This window comes from Eriocheir sinensis, chromosome 24 (assembly GCF_024679095.1).
Source record: "Eriocheir sinensis breed Jianghai 21 chromosome 24, ASM2467909v1, whole genome shotgun sequence".
NCBI classification, from domain to species: domain Eukaryota; kingdom Metazoa; phylum Arthropoda; class Malacostraca; order Decapoda; family Varunidae; genus Eriocheir; species Eriocheir sinensis.
The window spans coordinates 12,403,572-12,424,708 of NC_066532.1; the positions used below are offsets into that span (position 1 = coordinate 12,403,572).

At 41.0% G+C, this 21,137-nt stretch overlaps 1 protein-coding gene across 6 annotated transcripts in view; it reads left to right on the plus strand.

The window, feature by feature from the left end:
- The window catches only part of LOC127002850 (SET and MYND domain-containing protein 4-like), a 69,520-nt gene that overhangs the window by 38,354 nt on the left and 10,029 nt on the right, over positions 1–21,137 (plus strand). For 5 of the 6 annotated variants that reach the window (XM_050869071.1, XM_050869068.1, XM_050869069.1 and 2 more), the window contains exons 9-14: positions 1,843–1,990; positions 5,656–5,836; positions 7,807–7,927; positions 8,764–8,837; positions 13,966–14,078; positions 16,987–17,191. In XM_050869071.1, the coding sequence (XP_050725028.1) occupies positions 1,843–1,990; positions 5,656–5,836; positions 7,807–7,927; positions 8,764–8,837; positions 13,966–14,078; positions 16,987–17,191 (842 nt within the window). The remainder of the gene's footprint in view (positions 1–1,842; positions 1,991–5,655; positions 5,837–7,806; positions 7,928–8,763; positions 8,838–13,965; positions 14,079–16,986; positions 17,192–21,137) is intronic. The other variant, XM_050869066.1, reaches the window with a different exon arrangement.

Consider the following 21,137-nt stretch of genomic DNA (forward strand, 5'->3'; position numbering starts at 1 on the left):
TTTCATTCTCTTGTATATTTATGTATTCACTACTTTGAATGATAAGAGAAGGCATTTGAAAAGCTAGAAAAGACGGAGAAAATGTGCCTACTCAAAGCATTCTGATCTCACTTGCTATTAAAGAAAAAAAGAGGGAAAAAAACTCTGGATACCTTGCTTATTTCATCCTCTTGTTTATATATTTGCTGCTTTTAAGGGTAAGGGAAGGCATTCAAAAACTAAAAAAGAAGGAGAAAAGTGTGCCTACCCAAAAGCATTCTGATCCCGTTTGCTAAAAAAGAAAAGACTGAGGAAAACAAGGCTCTGGATACCTTGACTATACCATTCTCTTGTATTTATGTTTTCGCTACTTTGAATGGTAAGAGAAGGCATTCAAAAAGCTAAAAAGGAGGGAGAAAGTGTGCCTACCCAAAGCATTCTGATCCCGTTTGCTATTAAAGAAAAAAAGAGGAAAAACAAACTCTGAATATACATGTTTCATTCTCTTGTTTATTTATGTATTCGCTGCTTTTAAGGGTTAGAGAAGGCACTGCAAGAACTTGAATAGAGGGAGAAAAATGTGCCTACTCAAAGCATTCTGATCTCACTTGTTATTAAAGAAAAAAAGAGGAAAAAACTCTGGATACCTTGCTTATTTCATTCTCTTGTTTATTTATGTATTCGCTACTTTGAATGGTAAGAGAAGGCATTTGAAAAGCTAGAAAATACGGAGAAAAATGTGCCTACTCAAAGCATTCTGATCTCACTTGTTATTAAAGAAAAAAAAGAGGGAAAAAAGCTCTGGATACCTTGCTTATTTCATTCTCTTGCTTATTTATGTATTCGCTACTCTGAATGGTAAGAGAAGGCATTTGAAAAGCTAGAAAAGACGGAGAAAAATGTGCCTACTCAAAGCATTCTGATCTCACTTGTTATTAAAGAAAAAAATAAGGATAAAAAGGCTCTGGATACCTTGCATATTCCATTCTCTTGTTTATATATTTGCTGCTTTTAATGATTAGAGAAGGGATTTGAAAAGCTAGAAAAGAGGGAGAAAAATGTACCAACTCAAAGCATTCTGATCTTGCTTGCCATAAAAGAAAAAAATAAGGAAAAAAAGGCTCTGGATACCTTGCATATCTCATTCAGTTATCCTATAGTTCTCATTCCCTTATACTCTATAGGGACATAGACAGAGATGTAAGGCAAGGTTAGAACAGATATTTGAGTCTGTCTTGGATAATACTTAACCCTTCATATTGCTCTCAGTTATCCCATCGCCCTCATTCCCTCAGACTTTTATTGGGATGAGAAGGATCAGGAAAGAAGGATGAGGTAAGGATAGAACAGATGTCTTGGATACTTAACCCTTCATATTTTTCTCTCATTCATTTCCTAGTTCTCATTCCCTCATACTTATATTATATGGATGATGAGGATATGGAAAGAAGGATGAGGCAAGGATAGGACAGATATTTGAGTCTGTCTTGGATAATACTTAACCCTTCATATTTTTCTCTCATTCATTCCCTAGTTCTCATTCCCTCATACTTATATTATATGGATGATGAGGATATGGAAAGAAGGATGAGGCAAGGTTAGGACAGTTTCTTAACCTGGTAGCAGCGGGGATCATGTTTCTTAATGGTCCCTCCAAGCAAGAAAAATGAGAAAAAATCACCCCTCACACAAACCATTTCATAATATATATCAAAGCATTTGTGATCAACTTATGTATCATCAATTTTGGGGGGTTTATGTCATAGCACAAATTTGGCCCGTCGCTGCTACCGGGTTAACATCTTTCATTCATTCCCTACTTCTCATTCTCTCCTTACACCTTATCCTCCCATGCCTGTGCAGGGGTGAGGCTGTGGAAGGGAGGTTGGCCGGCGTGGGGGCACATGGGACGTTCAACGGGCCAGACCACCGGGACAGGTACAGGGCAGTCTACCATCTGCTGCCGCACCTCAGCAACTGCCTTCTGGAGGATCAGCTTCAGTACTGCCTGGTTAGTGTAGTATAACAGAGCCTACCTTACCCAGCTTAACCATACATTTTCCTGCCTCACCCAACTCTGTCTTCAAAACTCTTCATATTAATCTCTATCTGTCTATATCTTCGACGCCTTCTCCATCAGGTGGTCGCAGCAGAAGTGTCTCCATCCCTTCCTGTTCTGGCACTCCCTCTCAGCACACTCAATCCTGCTACTTCCAACTCTCTCTCTCCAATACTCAGTCACCCTATTGATCCACTTGACACCCCCTCCCTCAATGCTTCCCTCATACACCCTCTTCACAAATTCATTCTCCCCCATTCTCATCACATGTCCAAACCTTCTCAGTGTACCACGCTTCACTCACTCCACCACTCCACAATCCACTCCTGTTGCTGTCACACCCATACCAAACCTCTCATACACGGTTTCAATACTTTCTCCATCCCATCCTGACACACCACATGCACCTCTTACATAACTCATTTCCACTGCACGTATTCTCGATTGTTGTGCTGCATTCCATGTCCACGTCTCTGATGCATACGATAGAGTTGGCAGGATAATGTTGTTCCTTGTGGCCCTCCCCCTTAGCATTCAATTTCTGTTCATAATCCTCATTTGCACTTTTACTCTTAGTCCCTGACCTTGCAGTTACGGCGCCAAGATATAACGCCCCAATAATCATCACTCTTAGGGCCACTTTCACAGTCACTTTGTTCGTTTTGATCGTTACCAATGGCGGTGATCGACGCTATAGTTTTCCACGTGAAACTGGCCTATGGGGTAGTGGTGGCTGCAGAGGAAGCGAGAGGTGTTGAGAGTGTGTGGTAAGGTGCGGGGCTAGGCTAACCTCGCAGCCGCCACTACCCCATCGGCCAGTTTTAAGTGGAAATACTATAGCAGCGATCGCAGCCATTGGTAACGATCAAAACAAACAAAATGACTGCGAAAGCGGCCCTTACTCCCACCCATATATGATAAGGCTTTCGTAGAGGTTGTTGTGGGTATTATCTTGGGTAGTTTTATGAGCCTGACGATAGCTTGGTAATGCCTCTGTAATATGAACATGAAGAAACACTTATGAGAACCCAACTAAGCTTTTTTGTGGCCTTTGGAAATAATATTGTGAGAGCCAAAAGCAACTGAGAATACTTGCCTCAGTCACATTGCTTTATATTTACTGATTGTTTATTTGTTTGGAAATATTTGTTGTGCTATACGATCATTATAAACACTCCGAAGTACATTTAATAGGCCTACTACTTAGATGTGAAATTGCTATAGTCACCGCACACTAAATTGGTCCAGAAGCCTTGGCCCCTCCCCTCCCCTCCCTCCAAGGCAAGATTAACTCCTAACTCCCGGCTTCTTTCGTCCGATCTTCCTTCATGAATCTCCTTCTACTTTCTTTTTCATCTTTCAGCTTCTTCTTTCTTTCTCTCTCTTTCTTCTTTTCATTTTCTTCTTTCATCCAACCTTCCTTTATCAATCTTCTTTTACTTTCTTTTTCATCTTTCAGCTTCTTCTCTCTTTCTTTCTTTCTCTTTCTCCTATTCATTTTCTTCTTTCATCCAACCTTCCTTTGTCAATCTTCTTTTACTTTCTTCTTCATCTTTCCTTCTTTCCTTTCTTTCCTCTTTTTCTTCTTCTTTCTTTCTTTCTTTTTCTTTCTTTCTCCTTTTCATTTTCTTCTTTCATCCAACCTTCCTTTATCAATCTTCTTTTACTTTCTTCTTCATCTTTCCTTCTTTCCTTTCTTTCTTCTTCTTTCTTTCTTTCTTTCTTTCTTTCATTTCTTTCATCTCTTTCATCTTTCATCCAGCCTTCTTTCACCTTTCTTCATCATTCAGCTTTCTTCTTTCTTTTCTTTCTTTTTTCTTCTTGTTCGTTTTCTTCATCTTTCATTGTTCATTTTTCTTCTTCCTTCATCTTTCAGTTTTCTTCTTCTTTTTCTCTTTCTTTCTTTCTTTCCTTTCTTCTTCTCTCTCATTTTCTTCATCTTTTATTGTTCATTTTTCTTCTTCCTTCATCTTGCAGTTTTCTTCTTCTTTTTCTCTTTCTTTCTTCCATTTTTCTTTCTTTTTTCTTTCTTTCATTTTCTTCATCTTTCATTGTTCATCTTTCTACTTCCTTCATCTTTCAGCTTTCTTCTTCTTTTTTCTCTTTTTCTCTTTCATTTTTCTTTTTTTTCTTTCTTTCATTTTCTTCATCTTTCATTGTTCATCTTTCAGCTTTCTTCTTCTTTTTCTCTTTCTTTCTATCTATCTTCCTTCTCTCATTTTCTTCGTCTTTCATCATTCATCTTTCAGACTTCTTTTTTCTCTTTTTCTTTTTCTTTCTTTCTTCTCTTTCATTTTCTTCATCTTTCATCATTCATCTTTCTTCTTCCCTCATATTTCAGCCTTCTTCTTTTTTCTCTTTTTCTTTCTTTTTTCTCTTTCATATTCTTCATCTTTCATCATTCATCTTTCTTCTTCCCTCATCTTTCAGCCTTCTTCATTTTTCTCTTTTTCTTTCTTTTTTCTCTTTCATATTCTTCATCTTTCATTGTTCATCTTCTTCCTTCATCTTTCATTGTTCATCTTCTTCGTTCATCTTTCATTGTTCATCTTCTTCCTTCATCTTTCATTGTTCATCTTCTTCCTTCATCTTTCATTGTTCATCTTCTTCCTTCATCTTTCATTGTTCATCTTCTTCCTTCATCTTTCATTGTTCATCTTCTTCCTTCATCTTTCATTGTTCATCTTCTTCCTTCATCTTTCATTGTTCATCTTCTTCCTTCATCTTTCATTGTTCATCTTCCTTCATCTTTCATTGTTCATCTTCTTCCTTCATCTTTCATTGTTCATCTTCTTCCTTCATCTTTCATTGTTCATCTTCTTCCTTCATCTTTCATTGTTCATCTTCCTTCATTTTTCATTGTTCATCTTCCTTCATCTTTCATTGTTCATCTTCTTCCTTCATCATTCTTCTTCCTTCATCTTTCAGCCTCCTTCTCTTTCTATCTTCCTTCTCACATTTTCTTCATCTTTCATACCTCTTTCATCTCTCCTCCAAGTAAGGTACCATTGATTCCTAACTCCAGCTTCCTGTCATGCAAGCAGTCAGGTCCCGTAGCTATGAAAGAAAGGACGCGGCTTCTGGACCAGTGTAGTGTGTGGTGACTATAGGTGTGCTGAAGCATCTGAGAATACGGGTCATAACTCCACACAATCATACCTCTCTCTGTAACTAGTAGTGCCTCAGTATTGATAAAACTCTTCAATTTCTCACTTATTCATTATCTCCATTTACACTTTTCCCTTTGGCCCATATTCTCAAAGACTTCAAGATTTACACACCCACCTATAATGAGGCTTTCTTAGAGGTTGTGGGTATTTCCAGGGGTAGTTTTATGAGCCCAGCGATGGTTTGAAGAGGCTTCTGTACCATGAATGAGAAAAGCACTCATGAGAACCAAACTCATCTCCTTTGTGGCCTTTGGAAATATTTGTTGTGAGCTGAAAGCATCTTAGAATACTTGTCTTAGTCACATTCTATATTATTTCCTTGAATGTTTATTTGTCTGGCAATTTTTGTTGTGCTATACTCATTCACAAGTACATTTAAAAGACCTACTGCTTAGATATAAAAGTACTAGCCAAACATTTGCAGAGACCCATTCTCTCCCTCTCCAGGCAGCTATTCTTTTGGCATCGGCAATCACAGACAAGACCCACTTCACCAAGGACAGCCTGAACGAGTGTGGGGAGAAGGCAGACCTGGACGTGCCCCAGCTGGCCGCAGCGGTGATGAGGCACATCGCCCAGCTGGTGTCCAACGCCCACGCCATCACACAGCTCACGACCTCGGACTGTGGTTAGGAGAACAGCGTATTTGTTTTTAATGTTTGTGTCTTGTCCTTTTTGTAGTAGTTTATGCTATGGAGTGATTAGGTTAGGATATCCATTTATGCATGTTTGTAAATTCATATCCATCATACAGCTCATGTGGCATCTCCGTGGTGCAGTGGTTAGTGTGCCTAGCTAAGAATCCGCAAGCCTGGGTTCGAATCCCAGCCCAAGCAGTCAGTGTGCAGCTCACCCAGCTGTTCATCTTCCCTTTCGAGCTGGTCAATAAATGGGTACCCGGGGAAACCTGGGAAAGGTTAACTGTGGCAACCTGGATGTCACACTGGCCCTGTGTCCCGGGGTGTTAGGTTCATAACTGCCACAGGCTCAAGGACCAGTGTGACGGAGGTGAGCACGGCAGCCACACACAGCCATAGCATGTCCCCCTAACTTTACCTTTACCTTTACACACCTCATGACCTCAGGCTGGGGTGAGGAGAGAGAGAGAGAGAGAGAGATGCGATTTTATTTATTTATTTATTTATTCCATTTGTGTTTTGTCCTTTTATATTACCGTATTTTGCTGTGTATAAAGCACACCTTTTTCAGTTAATAAATGCCAGAAAGTTACCGCTGCGCAGTATACACCAAAGGTACAAATTTTTTTTTTTTTTTTTTTCGCTCTGCCTTTTTCTGCCGTAGTTTTTAACCCTTTCCATCCATGACGCAGACGTCGGCATCACAGTATGGAAAGGGTCAACAGGAAATGGAAGAGAATTAATCCTCTTCTAAACCTCTCAATCCTCCTCTAAATTCCTCTTAATCCTTTTCCATTTCTCTTAAGAGGTTTAAAAGAGGATTAAGAGGAAATAGAAGAGGATTAAGAGGTTTAGAAAAGGACTAACCCTTTCCATACGGTGACGCTGTTGGATGCCCGTCGTACGCCGACGTCAGTGTTGCTGGAGTAAAGGAGTTAAGTTTGCATGGGGTTTTATGGGTCAGTGCGACTCCTAGGCTGCCACACAAGTCCTCCATGCCATTCTCAGAGTTTCCATGACTGTAACAACGGCAGGAGAGGTTTTCGTATCTTCCACTTCTGATTCCTTGACTCCTCAATAGCCTCCTCTTGCTCCCAAAAGAGCTCTCAGTGTGAGCACAATTGAGAGAGAGCTGAAACTGACTTTTTCAAACTTTGAAAGTGGTGTTAGTGGTGAAGACAGTGACATCAGCAGCCTTGAACTCCAACCCCTCGTCTTATCAGGAAGGCTGAGCCTCATTATTGTGCAACCTCAGTTTGGTGGCCATCCTGTAGATGAATCTCATTATGGTGATGGTGGAAGTGATACTCAGGCCCCTGAGGATGCATCCCACCACCCTTCAGGGTTATCAAGTTAAGAACATGAGGGTAATGAAGGGGGTTTGTAACAGAGTTGAGTGTGTGGAGGGAGAGGGTGGCTGCCAACACAGGCTTGCTCCAACCTAAAAGTTACTGCACTTCATCACATCACCACGGAAACACCACATGACAGAGAATTTGGGATTGAGGCAGACTGAGGAGGAAGGATGGATTAAGCGAATGCTCATAAATTTAAAGCTACTGGCTTAGGTAGAGCCGTGAAAATGATAATGGAAAGTGACCAATTTTCTGGAAAACATCAGAACATTGGCATGTATGGGGAACCGATTTCACGGTACACTCCCGCCCTTTTGGGGTTAACAGAAATTTTGGGAAATTGTTCATCATCAGTCTTCCTTAACTGTACATATTTCTGAGCATTTTAAGCTCTGAATTTTTTTTTACAAAATTATTTTCTTAAAGTCTAGGGTGTGCTGTATACGCTGGAGCGTGTTATACGCCGCAAAATACTGTAGTTTATGCTGTGTTATGACTAAGCTATGATGTTCATTTATGCATGCATGTGTGTATTTATGTATGTTTTTGCTATTGTGTGGTAAAGTAACTGTCTACCTTTATGAATTCTTCCTTGGCTTCCACAGTAATTCTCTTCACAGGAGCAAAGAGCCGCATGGAGCAGATCAAGCAGATCAGGGTCGCGTCCGCCATCTACCCGACAGCCAGCATGATGAACCACTCCTGCAAGCCTAACATCATCAACAGGTAGTGTGCTGTCCCAGGCCCATATTCTTGATGCTTTCTGCTCTCACATCAAGTATTTCCAAATGTCACAAGAAAGATTCTTCTAGTTTTCATGAGTGTTTTCATGTTCATGGTGCAGCAGCCTAGCCAAGCCATCACTGGACTCATAAAACCACCTATGGAAACATCCACAACCTCCACAAAAGCCTTATCTAATATGAGTGTGGCCCTGACATATTTGAGAATATGGACCTCAAACCCATGACTGTGTCTTCCCTCCAGAAAAGTTATGACACACTGCTTTTTATTCCCCATCCTCTCTTATTTGTTTAGGAAGAAGCAGGAAGGCAGTCCAAGCACTCCCTTAGCAAGAGACTTAAGTTATTGCTAATTCAAAACTTAATAGTGGCTTCTAAACTGTTTTTCATCTTCATTAAGTTCCACATATCTACCATGGCCGCTATTGAAAGAAGTAGGAATTTGAAATCTTGAGGCAGGCAGTTGTGGTCTCCCCCAAAACAAGTCATATCAGTTATGTGTCATTTGGATCAACAGAGTTTTCATGTAGATAAAGATATAAATAAATAGATAAGTATATGGACAGGAGGAGGAGAAGGAAGAGATGAAGGACAATGATAATGGTAATAAAAATAACAATGATATATTTTCCCGAGACTTGACACAGTAAGGAAGGAAAGGAGGTGCTAATATGTAGACAGGAGGAGGAGGAGGAGGAGGAGCAATGATATGTGATAAGAATAGTGATGATACATGATACACCTTCCCTAAACTTGACCCATGATAAGTAAGAAGAGGAATTGTTAATCTTTACCTACACCGAGAGCTTGTGTTTGCAGCTTCTACAAGGACGTGTTGGTGATTCGGGCAATAGAGGACATCAAGCCGGGGGACCAAGTCAGCAACTGCTACGGTGAGGATGAATTCTCTGCTCGCTTTCTAATGAAGAACAACAAGACACACACACACACACACACACACACACACACACACACACACACACACACACACACACACACACCTTTTTGACCTAGTTCACCATACCACAGTCATCAACAAAGCAATAAACCTAGGGCTTCACCCTACCCTGGTCTCCTGGCTGGCTGATTTCCTGCACCAGCGTAAACAGGTGGTGAGATTTCAGGGAGTGGCCTCCCCTCCTCTACACCTTACTTGCGGGGTACCTCAGGGGTCCAAAATGGGCCCTTTGTGCTTCCTTATCCTAATTAATGACGCCCTGACCCACACACCCCACCGCTGGAAGTACGTGGACGACACCACAGTGGGAGTAACAGTTGACAACAGCAACCCAGATTATTCCCACCTCCAGGAAACACTACACAACCTACACACATGGACAACACAAAACATGGTCACCATCAACGACACCAAAACTACACTCCTACACATCAACACCTCCTCTGCCCCTGTTGCCCCCCCTGTGGTGTCCATCAACGACACTCCCCTCAGGGTAGTTACATCAGCAAAACTACTTGGAGTCACCCTGGACAACAAACTCACATGGAAGGAGCACGTCTCCCAGCTCACCAGATCTGCCACCTATAAACTGTACCTGCTGAGGAGACTCAAAACGCTGGGGGCCCCTGAGTGTGCGCTGGCGGCGTGTACTCGTTCATCCTCCCCAAACTGACATACGCGTCCCCAGCGTGGTCTTCCTCCATCAACATCACGCAGCGCCGCCAACTTGAACGCGTCCAGAAGCGAGCCTGCAAAATCATCCTGGGCCCTCACTACACCAGCTACCAGGACGCCCTCGACTCACTCCATCTCACCAGCCTACAACACCGTCACGAGACCCTACTACACCGGTTCGCAACCAAGCTTCTCAACCAGCCCAGACACAGACACATCCTCCCACCCGCAGTGAACCGCCCTCAGCAATCAGTGCGACACCACAACATTATTGCCCCGATACGGGCACGGACTGACCGCTATAAGGACAGCGCAGTGCCCGTGATGGTCAAATATATCAACAATGCAAATTAAGAGCAGCACAATTTGTATGTTTTGTAAATATTTTTCATTAGGACTTATTGTTGTTGTTATTATGATTATTATTATTATTATTATGATTACTATTATTATTATCATTATTATTATCGTGATTATTATCGTGATTATTATTATTATCTTTACTATGATTATTGCTATTATTGTTATTTCTATTTTCCTTTTTATTTTCGATCATACTACTTTGTTCATTTGTCTCATTCATTTCATTTCATCTTCCATTGATGTATATTTTCAGCTCTAGGGCTGCCTGGTACTTCATGAAATAAACCGTTTATTATTATTATTATTATTATTAAGAATGGAAGAAAAAGATTTGGGAGTGACTATCTCAGAGAACATGTCACCTGACAAACACATCAACAGGATAACGGGACAAACTATGAATTTGCTGAAGAATATAAAGACGGCATTTGTGTATTTGGACGAAGAGATGATGAAGAAAATAATAGTTACAATGATAAGGCCAAGGTTGTAGTATGCAGCAGTGGTCTGGTCTCCTCACAAAAAGAAGAATATAAGAAAGCTGGAAAGAGTACAGATGTTACCGGAACTTAGGGATCGGACTTACGAGGAGAGACTCAATAGCATGGGGCTCACAACCCTGGAGAGAAGAAAAGAAAGAGGAGACCTGATAGCGGTGTACAGGGTGGCGAGCGGGGTGGAGAATCTGGACAGAGAGGACCTGTGTGTGTGGAGCGAGAGAGAAACAAGAGGACATGGAAAGAAGTTGAGGGTGACCACGTGTAGGCGAGATGTGAAAAAGTTTAGCTTCCCAAACAGAAGCATTGAGCTGTGGAATGGACTGGAGGAGGAGGTGGTTTGTGCAAGAAACATTCATGATTTTAAGGAAAAGTTGGATAAGAGCGGATAGGAAGATGGGACAGTGCGATCGTAGCTCTTTTCCCGTATGTCACAACTAGGTAAATACAACTAGGTAAAATGCACACACACACACACACACACACACACACACACACACACACACACACACTTTTTTTTTTCAGCAAGGGAGGCAGCTCAAGGGCAATAAAACAAAAAAGTAACAAAAGAATGCACTTCTTTCACTTCCTGTTTGTATCATCAAGATTAATTCTCTACTTTCTTATGGACTGTAATCCCATGTTTCTTTTTTATGGCTGAATAAGTTATATTTAAATGTTCAAAATTCTTTATCCTTCCCTCTTTTTTTGCTTCCTACTTCATTTCCATATTATTAAGATTGATTCTCTGCTCTCTTATAAACTAGAAATAAATCAAGCTGATACCAGGACTGAGGTTTTACTGTTCAGACAATTGAACTGTGGTTACACCCTGTAACAAAACTCACGTAGCTAAACACTTAACTATACACAACAAAAACGATTATCAGCACTGGGCACAACTAAGAAGACAAACATCACACACAAACAAAGCATACAGTAAAAGCTCAAAAATCCCGCCATCAAACATCAGGATTGTGTGAAGAAGCGTACACTTTCCAGGCGTTGGTTTTCGCTTTATGTTTTCTGTACATCCATTCAATTAAGGTGTGGCCCGGCGGGCCCAAGTGATTAAGGTGCGGCCTGGCCATGCGCTCAGGTGAACAAGTGCGGGAAACAGCGATATAGGTGCGGTCCGGCCACGCACCCAGGTCAGCAAGCACGGGGAGCACACTTGTGACCGAGTAGTGACCAAGGCAGGTTGTGTCAATTGTTTACCTCGTCCCGACTCTTCAGCCGAGGCTCTGAAGCGTAAACATATGGTGCTCAGCATTAGTGAAAAGCTTGAACTGCTTGAAAAATTGGAAAAAGGCACACCAGTGTCTCAGTTAAGTGAGGAATATGGTGTTGTAAAGCAAACATTTAGCGATATCAAGTGAAACAAGGCCAATTTAAGTGGTTTTGCTGCCAAGGTCGGTGCAAGTGGAAGTGCAAGTGAGAGTCCCACAGTAAAGCGGAAGATTGTGATGAACGGACATCATGTACAGTTAGAGGAGGCAGTTATGAGGTACGTAGTATTACCAACAAATGTCCAGTGGTGTTGTTGGAGGGGTATTGAGCTGATGATGGCAGCCGAACGCCTTGCAGCTCAGATGAATGTGACAGGGTTTAAGGCTGCAGATGTGTGGTTATATTGCTTCAGGCAGCGTCAAGGGCTAAGAAATTGTCGTGTTTGTGGGGAGGCGGCTGGTGCACCAGTTGAAGCAATTGAGCCATTCCGGAAATTGCTAAGTAAAATTATTGATGACGAACGATTACTCCTCAGTCAAGTTCATTTATATAGCATGCAAATAAGCACTTACCTTATTTTAAAATGTATAACTCTTGTATTCAGTGGTAGTTGAGATGTCAGAGGTATCAGGCGTTTAGTAAGTTATTTATGTGATAAGTTTTATTGATCAGTATAATTTCGGTAAAATTTGGATTTTTCAAGGTCTGGATAGGGTTCTACCCCCAATTAGATTGGATCTTTGAGCTTTTACTGTACATACAAAACACATAACACAACAACACATAACAAAGAGAGAGACAGGTATTACCCACCATAGCTTGTGGGGTCCTCAGCTTGACTGGACCGACCTACAGTGCAAACCTCAAATGTAAATTACTCAAACATAAAGTTCCCTCAAAGGTGAACTACTCAAGAGATTCAAATGTAAAGTTCCACGTCACCTATGTAGTTCCACAAAACTGTAATCCCTTGTTTCAATTTCTTATCTGACTGCATAAGTTATTAACCCTTTCGTGGCTAAACGCTCGCAGCGAGCGTTAGATGTATTTGCTGGTGGTGCTAAACGCTCGCTGCGAGCTCCAGCCGCACTCAAATCTCCCGCGTATGAGAGTGTTCCAAAAATATTTCTCAACACAGGATTGCCCATTGAGTGGGTTCTCCACTAAATTTGGTAAAAAATCATGTCAGCTCAGCCCGGAAAATCTACGGACAAGCAGCTGGTGGATGTTGTTGTCCAATATAGCAACATTTTTGCATAGCTTCACCTATCACATGACTGATATTTTGACCAAATAGTTGTAAATTTTGCTGTTGACAATACTGCCCTGCCAGCACCCCACCATCAAGAGATCTACAGTAGTTGCCTTACGGCTGACCGTCGGGCACGTATAAATGTATGTCTTCACAGGCAACACCCCCTGAATGTGCCTGTACTTTCGCAGGAGAGGCTTACATTACTGAATCGTATAGATCTTGGCCTCCTCTTTCCAATGGGGTTTTTGTTTTTTAGCTGTGATGAATAGTTTTTGAGATACAAAGGTTAAAAGAGTGAGCACTCGCGTTACTTGCTGGTGGTGCTAAAAGCTCGCTGCGAGTGCCAGCAAAAAACAACCCCTGAATGTGGCAGGAGAGGCTTACATAACCGAATCTTATAGATCTTGGCCTCCTCTTTCCAATGGTGTTTTTGTTTTGTAGCTGTGATGAATAGTTTTTGAGATATAGCGGTTAAAAGAGATCCCCTTCCCCCGCTGGGGTGCCTGAGCGCGCCTGAGGGGATAGTCTTGTTGCGAGCGCTTAGCAATGAAAGAGTTAATAAAGATGCAAAATATTTTATCCTTTCTTTTTTTTTTCTTTTTTTTTTTTCATTTCCTGTTCATATTATTAGATTGACTCTCCATTTTCTTATGAACTGCAATCCCTTGTTTCCTTTTTTATCTCAGCTTTGAGCAGTAAATATACGGACAGTATTCTTTATCCTTCCTTCTTTCTCTCACTTCCTGTTCATATTATTAAAATTGATTTTATTTATTTTTATTTTTTTATGAACTGTATTCCCTTGTTTCAGTTTCTTATCTTATTGCATAAATTATAAAAAAAGGTGCACATTTTTTTAACTCATTCCTTTCATTCACTTCCTGCTTATATTTTTAAGATGGGTAGTGTCTTCAGTATCTCTGTATGGTAAAATTGGTAGAGTCTTCAATCCCTATTTGCAGTAGGATTGGTAATATTCAATCTCTCTTTATACAACACCTCTGGTAGACTTGGTAATACTGTTGCTGTCATTTTATTTGCAGGTCCCCACTACTGCCGGCAGACTCGGGAGGAGCGTCAGGAGGCCCTCAAACAGCAGTACTTCTTCACCTGCAAGTGTGCCCCGTGCACCCAGCCGGAGTACATGAGGAGGGAGGTGAGGAGGCGAGACCAGGGCCACAGTGTAGAAGAGTTTGGCCACCTTCATCACAAGGCTGACTTATATTGTAGCTTGGCATAATTTGCACCACTCGAGAAAATCACTATGTTGGGTGTAGTCATCAATCTGCAACAGTGGTTAATATTAACCCAGTAGCTGCAGGGATCATGTTTCTTAAAGGCCCCTCTAAGTGAGAAAAATGAGAAAAAATCATCACTCACGCAAACCATCTCATAATATATATCAATGCATTTGTGATCAGTTTATGCATCATCTATTTTGGGAAGTTTATATCATGGCAAAAATTTGGCCCCATCGCTGGTACACTGTAAAGCCACAAATTTGGCCCATTGCTGCTACTGGGTTAACCCCTTCACTACGGGCGGGCCAAAACAGCACCCCGCACCGTATCCGAGATCGCCGCGCACGCCAAATTTAAAATGTCGCCATTGAATATAACAAGTTTTCAGCAATAAACTCAACATAATCATCATGTATTATATATGAAAATATGCAGAATTAAATGGTGCATATAAAGAAACTCACTACGGCCAGGCCAAAACAGCACCCCGCGCCATATCCGGGATCGCTGCGCGCGCCAAATTTCAAATGTCGCTTATGAATATAACAAGTTTTCAGCTATAAACTCAACATGATCATCATGTATTATATATGAAAACATGCAGAATTAAATGGTGCACATAAAGAAATATAAATTAATTGATAATTTTGAGATGTTATCATAAATATAGATATAAATAACTCGTACATTGGCTAAAGCGAGCCAGGACACAGTATGCGCGTCCTCGGATATGGTACGGGGCACGCAAGGATGCAGTATATGCGTCCTCGTGTTGAAGGGGTTAAGCTTGTAAGGAAGAGGATATTGCTGAATGATATTGTCGTAACTTGGCCTAAGTTGCACCACTCAGAGAAAATCAATGTTATATGTAGCCTTCAACCCATAAAAGTGGTTCATATTAAGCTTGTAAGGAAAAGGATATTGCTGAACGATATTGTTGTAGCTTAGCCTAATTTGCACCACTCGAGAAAATCACTTTGTTGGGTGTAGTCATTAACCAAGGAAAGGAGCTTACAGAATGGGTGTTAGTCTTGCCCTGAGGCATAGAATAGGAGAGTTTGGCCACTTTCATCACACCAAAAGGGTCTCACGAAATTCCACTTAATGCTGATACAATAGATTTTTTGTGTAGGTCAGGCATCTGTATTCTTAAACATATCTGCACCTCAGTTTGCTTGTTTGAAAAGCCTCTCATAGAAGTTTCTCGGGTTTCCATGGACTGTTTTGTGATGCCAGTGATAGTTTGACACAACTCCTGGTCCACAAAACAGGAAAAACACCCATGAAAATCTGGTCAGTCTTCTCTGTGGCCTTGGGAAATAGTCATAATGGGAACCCGATACTCTTAAAAATATGAACCAGGGCCTCAAAGAAGTACATAGAACATATTAAAACACTATTGTATCAGCATCAATTTTAACATCACACGGCTCTTTTGGTAACTACGTGGCACCTGTGATGAAGTTGGCTTTTTTGTTTTCCTTTTGTTTTTGCCCATGAGCTGTTTCCTCCACTTAGTAGATTACAAGTAAGCGAAGCTGACTTCTCGGTTAGCGGTGCCCACCACTGGTCGATCTTAGACTCTTCTGCTATGTCCACATCCCTACAGTGGAGGTATGAATAGACAGATAGATATAGAGAGGACAGTTTCCTTGTCAACATAATATTTCTTCTGGCAGGGAGGTAAACTTGTTGAAAGTGTTCCAGTATTTCTTAATTTTCTTTTAATCTTTACCATAAATCAGTAAATTCTTCTCCATCCTCCCAAACTCTGACACAAGGAAAGGTTGCAATATTTCCTCAGTATTTTCCTTCTCTTTACCATGAAGAAATAAAAGAAAATTACTAATGCCTCTTAATTTTTTTCCTTACTTTCCTTCCTTTTTTTTCTTCTCTTTCTCGTAAATGTCCCAAGACTCCTTCAGTGTATATTTTCTCTTCCATAAATGTCCCAAGACTCCTTCACTTTATATTTTCTCTTCCATAAATGTCCCAAGACTCTTCAGTTTATATTATCTCTTCCATAAATGTCCCAAGACTCCTTCAGTTTATATTTTCTCTTCCATAAATGTCCCAAGACTCCTTTAGTTTATATTTTCTCTTCCATAAATGTCCCAAGACTCCTTTAGTTTATATTTTCTCTTCCATAAATGTCCCAAGACTCCTTTAGTTTATATTTTCTCTTCCATAAATGTCCCAAGACTCCTTTAGTTTATATTTTCTCTTCCATAAATGCACCAAGACTCCTTTAGTTTATATTTTCTCTTCCATAAATGTACCAAGACTCCTTTAGTTTATATTTTCTCTTCCATAAATGTCCCAAGACTCCTTTAGTGTATATTTTCTCTTCCATAAATGCACCAAGACTCCTTCAGTTTATATTTTCTCTTCCATAAATGCACCAAGACTCCTTCAGTTTATATTTTCTCTTCCATAAATGTCCCAAGACTCCTTCAGTTTTTATCTCCTCTACCATAACTGTCCCAAGACTCCTTCAGTGTATATTTTCTCTTCCATAAATGCACCAAGACTCCTTCAGTTTTTATCTCCTCTACCATAACTGTACCAACACCTTTTCAGCTGTTTCTCCTTTCCATCGTCAATAAATTAATGTTAAAAATGTACCGATATTCATTCATGTCTCTTCCTCTTTACGATATATATAACAAATCCTTCTTCATCCTCTCAACCTCTGACACAAGAAAATGTACAAATATACTTCTTCAATTTCTTCTCTTTACCATAAAAAACAAACATCTTCATCCTCCAATTTCTTCTCTTTACCATAAAAAACAAACATCTTCATCCTCCCAACACACCAAGGCCAGCTGGAGTGGCTTCTACTGCGAGGGCTGCGGCGGCGTGTCCTCATGGATGGGCAGCGACGACCCGAGTGACGGTGGTGACGACGGCGGCGATGCTGAGGAGGGGCGGGGCGTGCTGCTCTGCCTCCAGTGCCACAAGCTGCAGCAGCCCTCCACACACCTCACCTACACATGCTCCAAGGTCAACTCCCTCCATGAAGCAGGTGTGTTGGGGGAGAGAGAGAGAGAGAGAGAGAGAGAGAGAGAGAGAGAGAGAGAGAGAGAGAGAGAGAGAGAGAGAGAGAGAGAGATGCAATTTTATTTATTTATTTATTTATTCCATTTTTTATCTTGTTCTTATCTTGTTATTATCATTGTGTACAGAGAGAGAGAGAGAGAGAGAGAGAGAGAGAGAGAGAGAGAGAGAGAGAGAGAGAGAGAGAGAGAGAGAGAGAGAGAGAGAGAGAGAGAGAGAGAGAGAGAGAGAGAGAGAGATGCGATTTAATTTATTTATTTATTTATTTATTTATTCCATTTTTTATCTTGTTCTTATCTTGTAATTATCATTGTGTACAGAGAGAGAAAGAGAGAGAGAGAGAGAGAGAGAGGAAGGAAGAGGAAGGGAAGGGAAAAGAAGGGAGAGGAAGGGAAGGGAAGGGAGAGGAAGGGAAGGGGAGGAAAGCGAAGGGAGAAAAAGGGAAGGGAAGGGAAAAGAAGGAAGAGGAAGGGAAGGGAAAAGAAGGGGGAGGAAGGGAAGGGAGTGAAGGGGAAAGGAAATGAAAGAGAAAGAAAAGGGGCAGTACACGGAGAGGAAGAGAAGCAAAGGAAGAGGAAAGGAAAGAAAAGGGAAGGAAGGGGAGGGAAGGGAGAAGAAGGGAGAGGAAAGGGAGAAGAAGGGAGAGGAAGGTGCGTCTAATAATAGTGTGTGTAGTGTTGGCTTCTATTCTAAGTGGGCCAGGCACGAGAGAGAGAGAGAGAGAGAGAGAGAGAGAGAGAGAGAGAGAGAGAGAGAGAGAGAGAGAGAGAGAGAGATTTAAGTTTACACATTTATCTTTTTCTTTTTTATCTTGTTCCTATCATTGTTATCAGTCTCCTCCCTATCATTATCTTCATTGTCACTCTTTGATTATTTCCTCTACTTCATGAATCAGGCAAGAGAGAGAGAGAGAGAGAGAGAGAGAGAGAGAGAGAGAGAGAGAGAGAGAGAGAGAGAGAGAGAGAGAGAGAGAGAGAGAGAGAGAGAGAGAGATTTACATAGATTTACATAGAAAATCAGACCACACAGACCCCATGGTCCAGACTTGGTGGTCTGTCCTTAAACCTAAGTGATTTTACATTAATCAGAAGACTCCAAAACGTTGCATTTCTACTCTAGTTGATATTAAGTTGAAGGAAGTGACGGTCGAGCTTATTTTTGAAGGAGTCAATCGTGTTACACTGGACCACTGACGGTGGAAGCTTATTCCATTCTCGCACTACAACATTGGTGAAGAAAAATTTGGTGCAGTCTGAATTTACTTGTCTACATCTGAGTTTTACGCCATTGTTCCTCGTGCGCAAAGTGTCATCGATCATAAACAATGTTGATCTGTCTACATTCGTGAAACCATTAAGTATTTTAAAACATTCGATCAGTTTTCCTCGAGGCGACGTTTCTCAAGAGAGAACATGTTAAGGGTAGAAAGCCTTTCTTCAGAGGATTTGTTGCGCAAGGAAGGGATCATTTTCGTCTGACGCTGAACACCTTCTAATTTAGCAATATCCTTTGCATGGTGGGGAGACCAAAACTGTACCGCATATTCCAAGTGGGGTCTGACTAAACTGTTGTAGAGCGGGAGTATTACATCTTTATTCTTGAATACAGAGTTTCTTTTAATGAAGCCCAACATTCTGTTCGCTTTATTTGCTGCATCGATGCATTGCTGTGAGAATTTGAGGTTTGACGCGATTTTGACCCCCAAGTCTTTGACGATTGAACGCTTTTGAGTTTAACGCCGCATTTCGTATTCGAACTTCTTATTCCTCGCTCCAACTTGAAGGACCTGGCACTTGTCTACGTTAAAGGGCATCTCCCATCTATCCGACTGTTGAAATTTTGTGCAAATCCTCTTGGAGGCTTTGCCTGTCTTCGCCAGTGAGAACCGAGTTGCCAATCTTTGTGTCGCCTGCAAATTTACTAATGCGATTATTGAGTCCAACATCCACGTCGTTGATGTAAATAATGAAGAGCACTGGGCCAAGGATCGAGCCCTGAGGACGCCACTAGTAACAGGCGCCCACTCTGAGTTAAATCCAATCACTACTCTTTGTTGTCTGTTGCTCAACCAATTCGATCCATTGGTTTACTTGACCGTCAATACCTATTTGCTTTAATTTGTAAAGTAATTTATGATGCGGGACTTTATCAAACGCTTTCTGGAAATCAAGATAGACTACGTCCAGTGATTTGGTTACGTCATAAACAGTGAAGAGGTCGTTATAAAAGGTTAATAGGTTTGATAAGCAGGATCTTTTGTTTTGGAAGCCATGTTGTGAGTCCCCAATCAATGAGTGGCTTTCAAGGTAATTCACAATTTTGTCTCTAATTATGCCCTCAAGTAGCTTACCTACAACCGAAGTTAGACTAATGGGCCTGTAATTACCTGGTACTTTTTTGTCTCCTTTCTTGAAAATCGGTGTCACGTTAGCCTTTTTCCAATCTGAAGGGACGATGCCTTGTCGCAAGGACAGAGAGAGAGAGAGAGAGAGAGAGAGAGAGAGAGAGAGAGAGAAAACAGTTCCAGGGTTGCCACTCCATTACACTAGCAGTTCTATGCATATTATGACCTTCCCAAGCCCATTTCTTATTCCTACTTACCACATGAATTTCTTTAACCTTTGTCTGTTCTACTCTATGACGCCTTACACTCTCTGTCTCTATGGCGCATCCAGTATATTATTTTTCCCTCCCTTCCCCTTTGTGTTCATTTTACCTTTTCCATTTCCATGTTTTGTCCAGTATTTTAACTCCATTGCTCTTTTGCTATGTCTTACCTTTTCTTGAGACCTTCCGTAAACCAAGAATACACACCCTCCTCATATTCCCATTCTATTATATCGACTTTGTCTCTATGTTGTATCCAGTATTTTTCTCTCTCCTATGTCACCTATTTCTCGAGATCTTTCATGAATCAAGCATACACACCCTCCTCATATCCCTACTCTATTTAATTCGACTTTGTCTCTATGTTGCTCCCAGTATAGTATTTTTCTTTCCTTTCCTCATTGTGTATCTTCTTAACTTTTTGTCGAGATCATACTTCAACCAAGCATACTCACCCTCCTCATTCTCCTACTCTATGATGCCAACTTTCTGTCTCTATATAGTATCCAGTATTCTCCTCTCTATATCTCTTTTTGTATGTCTTTCCTTTACTTGAGATCGTCCGTCAACCAAATATACACACACCCTCCTTATATTCCTACTCTATTTAACTTAACTTTCTGTCTCTATGTTGCACCTGGTATAGTATTTTTCTCTCCTTTCCTTGTTGTGTATCTTCTTAACTTTTTCTCGAGATCGTCCGTCAACCAAATACACACACCCTTCTCATATTCCTACTCTATGATGCCGACTTTCTGTCTCTATATAGTATCCAGTATTCTCCTCTCTATTTCTCTTTTTGTATGTTTTTCCTTTACTTGAGATTGTCCGTCAACCAAATATACACGCCTCCTCATATTACAAGCACACACACCCTCCTAATATTCCTCCTCTATTAATTTAACTTCCTGTCTCTGTGTTGTATCCAGTGTATTATCTTCTCTCCTTTCCTCAGTGTGTTTCTTACCTTTTTCTCGATGTCTTCTGTCAACCAAATACACACGCCCTCCTCATATTCCAAGCACACACACCCTTCTTATATTCCCTCTCTATTAATTTAACTTCCTGTCTCTATGTTGTATCCAGTATAGTATCTTTCTCTCCTCTCCTCTTTGTGTATCTTCTTACCTGTTCTCGAGATCTTTCGTCAACCAAATACACACGCCCTCCTCATTTTCCAAGGACACTCCCTCCTTATATTCCCTCTCTATTAATTTAACTTCCTATCTCTATGTTGTATCCAGTATAGTATCTTTCTCTCCTCTCCTCATTGTGTATCTTCTTACCTGTTCTCGAGATCTTTCGTC